At 37.9% G+C, this 12,121-nt stretch overlaps 1 protein-coding gene across 6 annotated transcripts in view; it reads left to right on the forward strand.

The window, feature by feature from the left end:
* TGFBRAP1 (transforming growth factor beta receptor associated protein 1) overlaps window positions 1-11,260 on the forward strand; it is a 40,060-nt gene extending 28,800 nt beyond the window's left edge. For all 6 annotated transcript variants that reach the window (XM_086880340.1, XM_086880338.1, XM_086880341.1 and 3 more), the window contains exons 8-12: window positions 651-794; window positions 1,736-1,882; window positions 3,227-3,386; window positions 4,948-5,381; window positions 6,008-11,260. In XM_086880340.1, the coding sequence (XP_086736466.1) occupies window positions 651-794; window positions 1,736-1,882; window positions 3,227-3,386; window positions 4,948-5,381; window positions 6,008-6,196 (1,074 nt within the window). In that variant the 3' untranslated portion in view covers window positions 6,197-11,260. The remainder of the gene's footprint in view (window positions 1-650; window positions 795-1,735; window positions 1,883-3,226; window positions 3,387-4,947; window positions 5,382-6,007) is intronic.
* Window positions 11,261-12,121: the final 861 nt, after the last annotated feature.

A 12,121-nucleotide genomic window follows, 5' to 3' on the forward strand; every position in this document is an offset into this window, starting at 1 on the left:
CTTTTTGAACACATTAATCACAGTAACCTAGTCAGATGCATTCAGATCAGTTATATAAATTGTAATAATGGTCTGAGAAGAAAACAGGTAAGGGCAACAAAACACATTTGTCATTTGCGAGAAATCTTGGAAGAATTTTGGTGCTGCAAAAAACAAGGTTTATTGCTAAACTGGTTTGCTAGTTGTGGCACATCTTAATTCCAATTATAATGCATATAAAAATAATATCGCATGGTACTTGTAGTTCTTCAGTCAAAATGAAAGAAAAGCAGAAAACCAGTTTTTCTTCTAAATTGCTTGTATAATTTGCTTTTAATTTTGCACACACAGAACACATGAAAAGTATACCATACATTGGAGAAAAGGATTTTTGATAAAAGCTTTCTCTGTGATTAGTGTACCTCCTTTAGGCACTCTGAGAATGAGAGCCCACATGATATGGGGTCTGAATTGGGTGAATAGGGCAGCTGCAAGAAAAGGGTGTGATGGCAAAAGTGAGCAACCAAAGATGTTCCTTGCAATTGGTGTTCCTGTCAACTCTTTCTAATTCCTCAAGACTTGTACTAAGTCTTCTAGTAACTCTCATAAATTTTGAGCTGGAAGAGCTAGTACACATTTTAAGCACTTTAATCTGTGTGTTTTTATTACAGTTATGGGTGAAAATAGTTGATGGAGACATTCAAGATTCTACACGTTCAGATCTCTATGAGTACATAGTTGACTTCCTTACGTTCTGCTCAGACCAAGACCTAGTGTGGAAGTACTCTGAATGGATTTTACAAAAAAATGAAGAGGTTTGTGATTGATACACTTTTCACAGAACATCAGTTGTGATGCAGTAGTGTTTGGGTTTTCCTTAATGTTGATTTTTCTTGATAGGTGATTGGACCTTTTGCAGAATACTTAATGCCAGTTAAACAGTGATAAGCTTAAGAAAACTTGCAGGTTTCTCAATTCATCCAAGTCCCTCTATTAGCAAGTGCTAGTGATAATTGCCTCTTTTTATTCTGAAAACAAAGTTCAGGGCATGAAAAATACAGCATGTCTTTTTTCTTCATATTGAGTAAGATAATTTTCAAATCTTAAAATAAATAAAACCTCTGGCAGGTTAACTGTTGCTGCTGCTTCTTATTTTAAAGTGGGGGGTATCTGTGTACAGCAGTACATGGAACAAATAACCTCCATTCAAGACAAAATTTAATCGCTACAAGAATTAACTTAATCTGCCAAAATTAAAAAAAATGACTTGTGATGCTATATCAGACAGTCTGTGCTGTTGGAACTTGTCACTGCCTGATTTATATTAATTTAAGCATAGCTATTTTGTGCAGTAGTAGATTTCTAAGCTTTTGGTTTGGTAATTGCAAAAGTCTTTTGCTTTGTCAATATCATCACATGTGAAAGGGCTTAGAACATTCTGGCCTCTAATTCTAGCTTTCCTGTTGCAAAGGCTGAAGCCTCTTGTTCTGTTGTACAAATCCGTTCAATATTTTTTGTGGAAGTTATGCCCAGACCAAGGTTTATTGGCTGGACAAGGTACAGACTACAAATTGAGGTAGTGTAGATAAGAGTGAGATCATGATAAGCACAGAGTAGTGTAATCCTGTGGTGTTGAGCAGGGTTTTGTGTTTATCTTCCTGAATAATGTACCAACAATAGTGCTGTTCCTTTTTAATTTAAAATATTTATTTAAGTGGTTGCCATTGAGTTCCTAAATGCAATTAACTCTTTCTAGGTTGGTGTACAGATTTTCACTAAAAGGCCTTTGGAAGAACAGGAGAAAAACAACATTAATCCAGATGATATCATCAGTTGCCTTAACAAATATCCTAAAGCACGCATCAAATATCTAGAACATCTAGTACTGGAAAGAAAAATACAGGTGAGTTCTGTGAGAATGCTAAAAGTATGCATAGGATTCAGGATACAGATTATGATCAACAAGCCTGAAAATGGTCAGTGTCTGGAAGAAACAAGCATAATTTGAAGTCTTTCAAATGTACTCAGAGTACATTTGAGTACACTCAGAGAGATAGGAGTATTTTTAAGACTAAAATGAAAGATGAGGAGTGTACACCTTCATTATTTTGAATTTTTCAGTGCTTGTGTTAGCAATTGTTAAGACAATTGCTTATGTCCTCTCAGACTTAGTAGGGTTTTTTTTACATCTGGTCATTGCATACTTTTCTGTTTCATTGATGAGGCTCAAACCTTCTTCTGGTTAGATCATAGAAAATCATCAACAACAAGTTGAGCAACTGATGATCCTATTGCACTGTGGCAGCAATATATTAAAATTGCTGGTTCAGTGTTTTACAAGTAAGAATGTTTAATTCTGTCCTTCTGGAGAAATTTGAACAATTAACAATCCCATTAAACCATGCACCACTCACTAGAATTCCAAACCACTCTTGATGTTGAATGCCCCAAAGATGCATTCACAAGTCCTAAGTGACAGTGTATTATACTTTTTGGAGTTTTAGCTCAATAAAAAAGCAGCCAAATGTTGTATTTGGTTATGAGACATTTTAAGCATAGGACAAGTCCTTTAACCTGGAAGTAAAGCAAGGAAATGAGCACTGAAAGAACTCTGGAGAACTGATGGTCAGTGCACTAATTCACATTCTTCAAATGCACACCCAGTGGTTTCCCCTTAATGGTGTTGCAGGTGCTACACTTTGCTGAGTACACTTGTCTCTGGTGTCATGGATATTTCCAAACAAACTTTTTGAGTTAAACAAAGTGCCTTGTAGAATATTAGTGAAAATATTTGACAATAAAATCTACCTGCTAGTGAAGGCTGGGTTATAAATCAATTTGACTTTTAAAAATTACCAGATTATTGTGAATGATTTAGTGAGAATGTTTAAAACAGACAGATCATCAGCTTGTTTTAATGAATATTGGATAATAGATAACAAAAAAAAACACTGTGCCATCAGAGTACTTTTTTACCTCTGGTGGCTTTGTCAAATTTTACTGCAGAAATAGAAAAGGTCAAAGAACGTACCTGAATATGAGAAATCTTGTATTTATAATGTTACAATTTTTGAGGCTGTTCTGAAATAAGTTATCTATCTGTATGGACAAAAAACTTTATGATTAATTCAAATTAAATAAATTAAAACACATTTCTATGTGATTAAGTAAACATTCATCACTGTTATCGCTGGGGACAAGAGATCGTCTTTGTAAACTGAGCTAACTTTGTTCTATTCATCTGTAGAAAGAAAAGTACCATACTCATCTAGCTGTCTTGTACTTGGAGGCAATACTTCAGCTAAAATCTGTGACCACAGATAATTGTACAGAAACAACTGAACTACTGTTGAAACTGCGCAGTCTGCTTCAGAAATCCGATCTTTATAGAATTCGCTTTATTTTAGGTAGGTTGCATGTTGTCTGTTATAAATGCTGTATGTGATTTCCAGCTGGACACAAAACAATACTCCTTTCAAGGACAGAAAACTACAAGATCTAAAGTTTCTGTGTTTGATAAGCTGTATTTCTAACAGGCACAGGTTAATTTAGAAAGCATATGTGTTGGTGTTGTCTTTGGTCTCCATAGCTCCAATGGTACATTTGCCACTGTGCTAGAGACAAAATACCTTCAAAATAGTCACCTTCTTTTTAATGATGAGCATGGAACTTTTGCATGACATAGCATGACATGACAACCTTTTGCAAATGAAAGACCTACAACTTTATTTTCTCAGCAGCCTGCTCCTAGTGAGCAGAAGTGAAACTTGGAGGAATCTAATTACCAAGGAGTTGTTTGTTACCCACAACCCTGAAACTCATTCTGGGCTTCATGTTAAATAATAATATGAGCACCTTTTAAAGTGAAAAGTGCAATGTACATGTTATTGTTGGTATATGGCAACAGTTGAGTGAAATGTTTTTTTTGTCAATGCTTATAATGGTTAATTTTTAATGTTTCATCCACTGGAATGCAAACATAAAGTGCAATTTAAGCAAGCCAAGTCTTTAAATTTTCTCTGGTATGGAGGATTATGGCTGAAGAATGATGGAATAGTGGATGAAAGGGAAGTGACTTGTTATTGAACTGAATGATGTGAAATGATTTTTTGAAAATCAGTGGAAAAAAAATCTAGTGTATGGGGAAATAAAAATTGCTGAGTAGCAACTAAAATAATTTACCAAAGTTTAATGTTTCCTTGCCTTTTCAGGCAGCAAAATGTTATATGATAGATAATGTGCAAGTAGAGCACAATCATTGAAACTCTTGTTCTTTTTCATCTTTTTGTCAGTTTTTAAACAAATCTTTCAGGGCAAGAGTTACCAAATGGATTATTCTCTTGAAATCCATGTGCTGCAAAATAAAGGATTTCTTACATGACAATTCTTATGTTACATGAAAGTGAGATCAATGCAAGCTAGTGTGTTCCTCCCTGATAACCAAAACATTTTGGTGAGAAAAACATTGTATTTCCATGCATTTACATAGGCCCATGCCAAATCTTTATCACCTTTATAGTAATTAGATTATTTTCTACTTTATTTTGAAATGCCAGATGAATACCTGCCTATTGCTGACACTTAAACTTTAAACTGGATTAAGGGTTTGTAGTTCCTTTCCTTAAAGGGAAGTACTATTTGATTTTTATTGTCTTTTATGGAGTTTATTCTGTGACCTCCTATAATGGGAGAAGCAGAGGTTAAAAATATTGCAGCTTCATCTTACAGTTTATTTTACATGGTAGCAGTGTCTGCTGGAATTTAAAAGGTGTTAGTGACAGTAGTTTATCACTTACTATTTAGTAATTTCTTTGTCCCATATTTTGTGGTGTTATTGTGTTAGAGATGTGTTTCCATACATCTGAGCATTCCCGTGCTTCCAAGCATCTGCCTTCTCTATAATTCACTGGGAGAGGGAGCCGTTTTCACCTCCACTGAGCAAATACTGCCTTGTTTCTCTTTTAACAGACAAAATCCAGGGCACAGACCTTCATATGGAAAGTGCAATTTTATATGGAAAACTAGAAGAGCATGAGAAGGCTTTGCATATCCTTGTCCATGAGCTGAAAGACTTCCATGCTGCTGAAGAATACTGTATGTGGAACTCTGAGAACAGAGACATGCAGTACAGGCGGAGGCTTTTCCATATGCTGCTGTCAGTGTATTTAACTGCAGGCACTTCGGATTGTGCGCTTGTCATGGCTGCTGTGGATCTCCTGAATAACCATGCTATGGAATTTGATGCAGGTCTAGTTTTGCAGGTGGTGCCTGACAGCTGGTCAGTGCAGCTCCTTTCCCCATTCCTGGCTGGAGCAGTGAGACAAAGCATTCACACAAAAAGAATGACTCAGGTGGCACTTGGGTTAGCACAAGCTGAAAACTTAATCTACAAGCACGAGAAGGTAGGTTACTGGGGTGCTTTTAAATAAAAGCACTTTGAAGCTTTACAGTTGAGTCCTTTGATATGCAGTAATCCAGAAAAAAAAGTTTGAAGAATTAGCACAAAAGCTGTCTTCATGTCCTTGGCATTTTTTAGGGTTTTATTTTGCTATGACTACTAGATTCAAAATTAATTGAATGTTTTCTCTGTAAAACAAAAGGGAAAGTAGGGGCCTTGAAATAGGAATAACCTTGGTAGCTTCTGGGCTGAATATGGAATGAATCTGGGATTTGCAGATTAACAGAGTTCTTGCAGAAACTTTAACAAGTGTGAGTTAGCATTTCTTTCACTAGGAGGGAGTGTCAGAATTTCCAATTCAATTTTTTTACAGTGTCACCTGTCAAAATTTGCTTAAAAAAATTATCCAGCACTTAGTATTAGTAGAAACTTGTTAGTAGATTTTGTTAATGGTAAATTCAGTTGTGAAGATTTCTTCTATTCCTATCTAGGGTAGTGTTGCTTAGAGTTCACAGGAGATTCTTAAAATTGTTTTTGTTTTATCCATGTGGTACAGTTGCAATTATGCTTCATCATTTCCTTCCCTTTCTTGTTAGATTCACATTTGGAATTTTTTCCCCCTCTCTTTAGGTTAAACAAAAAGGAGCCCCGATTCTTCTTTCAGACAAAAAGGTGTGTCAGGTGTGCCAAAATCCTTTCTGCGAGCCTGTGTTTGTGAGATACCCAAATGGGAGTATGGCCCACACGCACTGTGCTGCAAACAGACATCTCAATTCCAATGTGACTCATCACTCTCCCAGCTCCAGCAATCAGACTTGAAATATTCCCACAGTTCCCATGACTTATACCCCATTGAAAGTGGGCTGGAAAGAAAAAAGTGCAGCTACTTTAAGTAGAAATCAAGATGGACAGCTAGTTTTTGGGTTAATGGGAAGATTTCCAGTAAATATGAAATACTGCTACTTATCTTTTTGATTTCTAATGAATGTAGATAGAAAATTCACTACCAGACATGGAGAGGTGCAAATACAGGCTCTTCTGTGAATAGAAATAAACACCTAAGAGAAAAGGAGCCTTTTCTTCACAGTGAGGATGAATGTTACAGATTGAAGGCAAACAGTTATTTTAGGAATTGTCACTTTGCACTGACTGTGGTGTTGATAAATTTGTGGAGGGGAAGATGGCATCTATTGGAGTTGGAAGTCTTGAAGAGTGATGGGACAAGATTGGCATCGTGCAGCTGACTATGAAGACAGAGATGTGCATCGATTATAGTGCTTGCTGCAGCATGTCTTCTTTTGGGCGGGATTATCTTCCCCAGGATCACATTATCAACTTCAGTTTCTTTACTCTACAAAATGTTGGCTTTTTGATGCACTTTTTAGTACCTCCCTCCATTCCACCTGCTATATGGAATTTAAATGTAAGCACTGCTCTGTTAGGTTTCTGCTCCTGCAGTTACTGTAATGTACTGAGTGGAAACCAATAGCCTCAATCACACAGGTGAGCTTGGAAGAAAAAAAGAAGAAACATTGTCTGGTTAGACTAGTCACTTTTATATGGGGGAAGAGGCCCTGGCTTTAATATTGATTTATTTATTAATATGCAAATATGCTGTACATACAGTTGAATAAATTGATCTAATCATTCTAGCATTTATTTGGAGGACTAAAATGTAGCTGATACATAAGTGTACAGATTGTGTGCTAAGTGTTTGCTATAACATAACTTAGGCAGGTTGGAACTCCACAAAAATAGGTTTTAGTGCTTATGGATGACTTGGTGCAATCAAAACCACAGAGAGAAAGCATAAAATTGTAAGAAATCTACAAAAATGCACTACAGGAGTACTGGGTTTTTTATATTCTACTAAATATTTGGTAAACTAAAATTTTTCAAATAAATAACACAAACCCCTTACTTAACTGGCCTCATATGTATTCACATTGCCGTTTAACCGTTTTGAAGCAGTTGATTTAAAAGATGCAGTTTCCCCCAAGAGAAGTTAAAAAAATGACAACTTTAAATAAAAGTTAAGTACTGCAACGTGAAAGTATTTCTTTTAATTCTCTAAACCTCTAAAAAGTACCAGGGTTACTGACCACCCTGCAGTTGAATTGGTTGACTGGTCCCTGTTTCAGAATTCCAAATCAGTAGAGGCTTTCAGCAAAATGGAGTGTCTGCTTGGTCCTTTCTAGAATCACAGAATAAGCTGAGTTGGAAGGGATGTATCAGGATCATTGAGTCCAGGTCCTGGCCCCACACAGGACACCCTAGAGCCACACCATGTGCTGCAGAGTGTTGTCCACATGCAACCTCCTTGTACAGAAAGGCTGGCTTCTATGTACGGTGCTGCCTCCAAAAAGGGCCAGCCAGATCTCATCCAGGGGGAGAAGAGATCCATCTCTTCTCACAGAAACTTTTGGGGTGAAAGGGAACTTAAAGATCATCTATTCCAAGCCACCTCCCACTGGAACAGGTTCTTCAAAGCCTCATCCAACCTGGCCTTGAACACTTCCAAGGATAGGCTGTACACATCTTTTCCCTGAGCAACCCGTGCCTGTGCTTCACCCTCACAGTAAAGAATTTCTTCCTGATATTTGATCTAAACATGTCCTCCTTCAGCTTAAGGCTGTTCCCTTTTGCGCTATCACTACATGCATCTGTACAAAGTCAGCTCTTCAGCTCCCTTGCTCATTCCCTTCAGTTTCTGGAAGGTGCTGTAAGGTCTTCCAAGAGCCTTCTCTCCAGGCTGAACAGCCCCAGCTCTCTCAGCCTGTCTTCATAGGAGAGGTGCTCCAGCCCTGTCATCGCTGAGGCCTTGCTCTTGACTCGTTCCAACAGTTCAACATCTTTCTTGTATTGTGGGTCCCAGAGCTGTACTTGAGGTGTAGAGTACTTTGCTTTAAAGCAAAAGACCTTTGAATCTTTCTCCTTCCTGATTTTGAAATTTGGAAACTATAAATGTTGTGTTGAATTTAATTTATTTTTGAAAGCCCAAGTAAGGAATTTTGTAGTGCTTTATATGAAGACATGTAAGCCACATTTAGTGAGAGGTGCTTCAAAAGAAGTCAGATGTGGGCATTTCTGACTCAATTCTGGCATGAGTGATTGTGCTGTGGCACTGATATAAGCAGATTCTCTATTGATATTCTCTATTGAATCAGATACTCTCTTGTAGTCATGGGTTTTGAACACAGTATGTACAACTGACAGTAATGGTGTAGGAATATTTGTAGTCCCCTGTCCTCAAAATACTTGCTGATAAGAGTGGAAGTGATTTTTACAAAAACCCTATAAACCTTTTGTGTACACTAGCATGCATTTCTTAAGAAATACTTTCTTTTGCTGCCAGCATCCTAAATATGCTCTTTTTATCTATTTAGTAAGGAGGTACTAAAACAAAAACCCCTCTCCATGATTTAGAGTAATTCTAGCCACTTAGTAGTGATGAACTACTGCTGCAGTGGAATAAAGATCATATAATTCCAGACCTCAGGAAAGTTCTCATGAAGTTGCATGAAAAAGTATGTCTATAAAAGATTAAACAATTCTTTATTAATAGTATCTTTTTGCAGGTATGTACTTTGGCTAAAATGCAGCAAAACCAATAACTGTACATACAGAACAAATACAGAAATCAGGATAATACAAGCTAGCATTTTTGCAATCAAAAGTGTGATTAATATTTAAGCTGGGGGCATCTAGGTCTTTAAAGCCCAGTCCCCCCAAAATGTAGACTGGAAAATTTGATATTGGATTCATATTTGTTAAGTTTTATGCCAGAACTCATTTGAATCAATTAATATGGAAATCCCACAGTAACCAAAGGAATAAGCAGAGAAGTGTGAGGCTGAGGCAGAGCAAGAGCTCAGCATGGAGGTGGCAGGTGGACGATGCTCTTCCTGTGTGTCCAGCACACGAGCAACTGGGATAATTCTCAACCAGAGATGTCAGAGTGGTGTGTGTGTTCTGGGCTTTGTCACCAGGAAATTTACAGAAGGTCTGCACTCAAATTTCCTTAGGTGGGACAACTGAGCGCTCCTTGGGTAAGAGAGCTTCATTCTGGGGAGCCTGAGTTTGTTCCTTCTTTTGTTTTGGCACTCTCAGTTTGATGATTCTTGGTTTATGTACCTGAAATCCTGGGCCAGCACTGCTACTGTGGTAAGTTATGGCTGCAGCAGCATGGAGAGAGGGAACAGGGAAAGAACCAGATTTGGGTATTAATTGATGACTGCATATGTGAAGGAGGAGAGGCAGGAAAGAGGAATATTTCTCTGACTGTTCTTCTAGTTCAGAAATTAAATGTTTTTTGGGAGTTAAAGCTTGATGTGATCTTTTTATCTCCAGTTAGGGAATGTGGTGTCTAAGACCTGCCCTTGGAGAGTGGAGATTCTGCCAGAATATTTATCCTTAATTTAGCTGTTGCTAAATAATTTGAAATTCATCTCTCTCACTTTTTCCAATGAGTCTCCTCCAACTTTGTATGTGTGAAAACTAAAACAGTAGTACAGATTTTTTTTTTTTAAATGTGACACTCTGTGATTCAGGACATAATAAATGAGATTAGTCTCTCACACTGATGCCTCTGCAGATATCAAGACATGTTTTTCTAACATGTAACCTCCAGTTACTGAAATATCACAGCTCTGTTTTTTAGCCATCCACTGCTACAGATGATGGTACATACAAAAAGCACTTGTTAAACTTTCTTCTGCACTTTCATATCTCCATGCTTCCTCATGTAAAAATTACCTATAATGTGTATGTCATCATATTCAGTTTTTCTCTCTTTAAGTCAGTAAGAGGGAAAATTAAAAAAAAAAAAAATTGCTCAGAATCTCACACTGTTCAAAACAAGATTTGGCTGTATATTTATAAGAATTCAGTTACATCTTCATTTCTTTTGTATAATTGTCACATTGAGATCAGTATTCTTGTAATATTGTCAAAGCCAGGAGAAAATAAGCATTTGGGGTTTGTTACACAGAGCACACCACAGATTCCTATGAACTGACTTGTTCAGGCAGCCCATACTGAGGTGGCTCAGGTGTGCACAGGAGTCCAGGTTACAGTGGGAACTTCTCTCTTTACTCCCCTTGCTCCCAATCTCCAGAAACTTTCCAGCCTTTGTTGCCTGATTAATGTCACTCTTCTAGCACTTAACTGACATGGCTACAAATCTTGAGAGGTCTTGGGGACTCCTGAGCAGATCTGTCTTCAGTAAAATGTCACTTTATTACCCAGCCACATGAAGCCCTACTAACGTGAGCTGTGGAAAGGTGGTTGTGGGGAGGGAGTGTGTGTATGTTTTCTGAGAACTTTATTACATGTTTAAACACACAAGCATTATCCTGACTGCTGAGTCTTTATAAAAACATCTGTTCTTCGCAGGACTCCTGTCCTGAACATTAAAAATATTTTGGTTTATGCAGTTCTATCAAGAGTAATTTTTTATTTTATAACTCCTCCTGGTTTGCTGCAATCTCTATTCAGCATGGCTCTAAGTGTTTTATTAACATCCTGCTGTTCGTAACAGGCAGCAACTAATACATTTTCATTGTGAGCTCTCTTCCTATTGCCTATATTAGCTAATTAATTTTTCTCTTGCTGTAGAACACTTTGGGGCTTATGCCTTGTGAACACTGGTAATTAAATGTGCTGCTACTTTTTAAGGGAAAAGAAGAAAAGTTAATAACATTCTGTAATGTACGATTGATTTCAAAATTGAAGTTCCCCTGCAGTAAATTTGTTCAGATGGAAGTTTGTACTGTTAAGGCTTTTGGACTTAGTGGTTATATTGGTGAACATACATAGCAGTATGTGGAATGTACAAATGTATAAATATGTTGATTTTTAATAAAATAAAATCTTTTAATTATATTTGTCATGGATTCATAGATACATAAACTCTGGAATGTGATCATCCAAGTGAAGGGAAAAGATTAGCTATGGATAAATGGAGGATTTATCAGGGTGACTGACAGAGGGGTCAGGTCCCTCTCATGTGGAAGTGAGGCTGGTGCTTACATACTCTGCAGAAGGCAGCGGTGTTGATGTTCCTCATCTTCCTCCTCCTCAGTCCTAATGGCCCTGGCTTCAAGGCCAAAGCACCAGCTGCTCCCCAGTTCCAGCAAGAGGGGCCAGAGCCACCACAGTGGCACAGTGCACTGGCTGTGCTGCAGGCACCTGGATGCTGAGATCAGGTTGTGTGCACAGCTTAACTGGGATCCAGAGGGGCAAAAATCCAACAGTCAGAGCTTCAGGGAAAGGCTCTTGTTTTGAAGTTCATGTCTGTGGATCACTTGACAAGTTTTCTACAGCCCTATCAGGTAAAGTTTATTCCTTTGACTGAAGTGAAGGCTATGGGAACATTGATGGGTGCTCAGGATGCTCCTCCAGAGGGTGTTTGGGATGCAAATGTTGAGTGCAGCATGATGCTGGAAGGAATGAAGCACGATGCTGGAAGCATGATTTTATTAGCTAGCAGGAAATACACCCTGGGGAGCCCTGGTTTGCATTTCCCCATCCATCCATCCATCCATCCATCCATCCATCCATCCATCCATCCATCCATGGAAAGGTAACGCAGAAAGCATGAAGTCCCAAATCCAGCTGTGACTCCAGCACAGTGGGATTTCATCTAGTTTTGCCTCTAGACAGTGGTTAGAAAATGGTCCATGCTAATCATCCAGATGGCAGCTCCTTCCAAGACAAATAATCAATAGAGTATAGCTGAGTTTA

The sequence above is a fragment of the Cyanistes caeruleus genome, chromosome 3 (genome assembly GCF_971803275.1).
Source record: "Cyanistes caeruleus chromosome 3, bCyaCae1.hap1.1, whole genome shotgun sequence".
In the NCBI taxonomy this organism is placed as follows: domain Eukaryota; kingdom Metazoa; phylum Chordata; class Aves; order Passeriformes; family Paridae; genus Cyanistes; species Cyanistes caeruleus.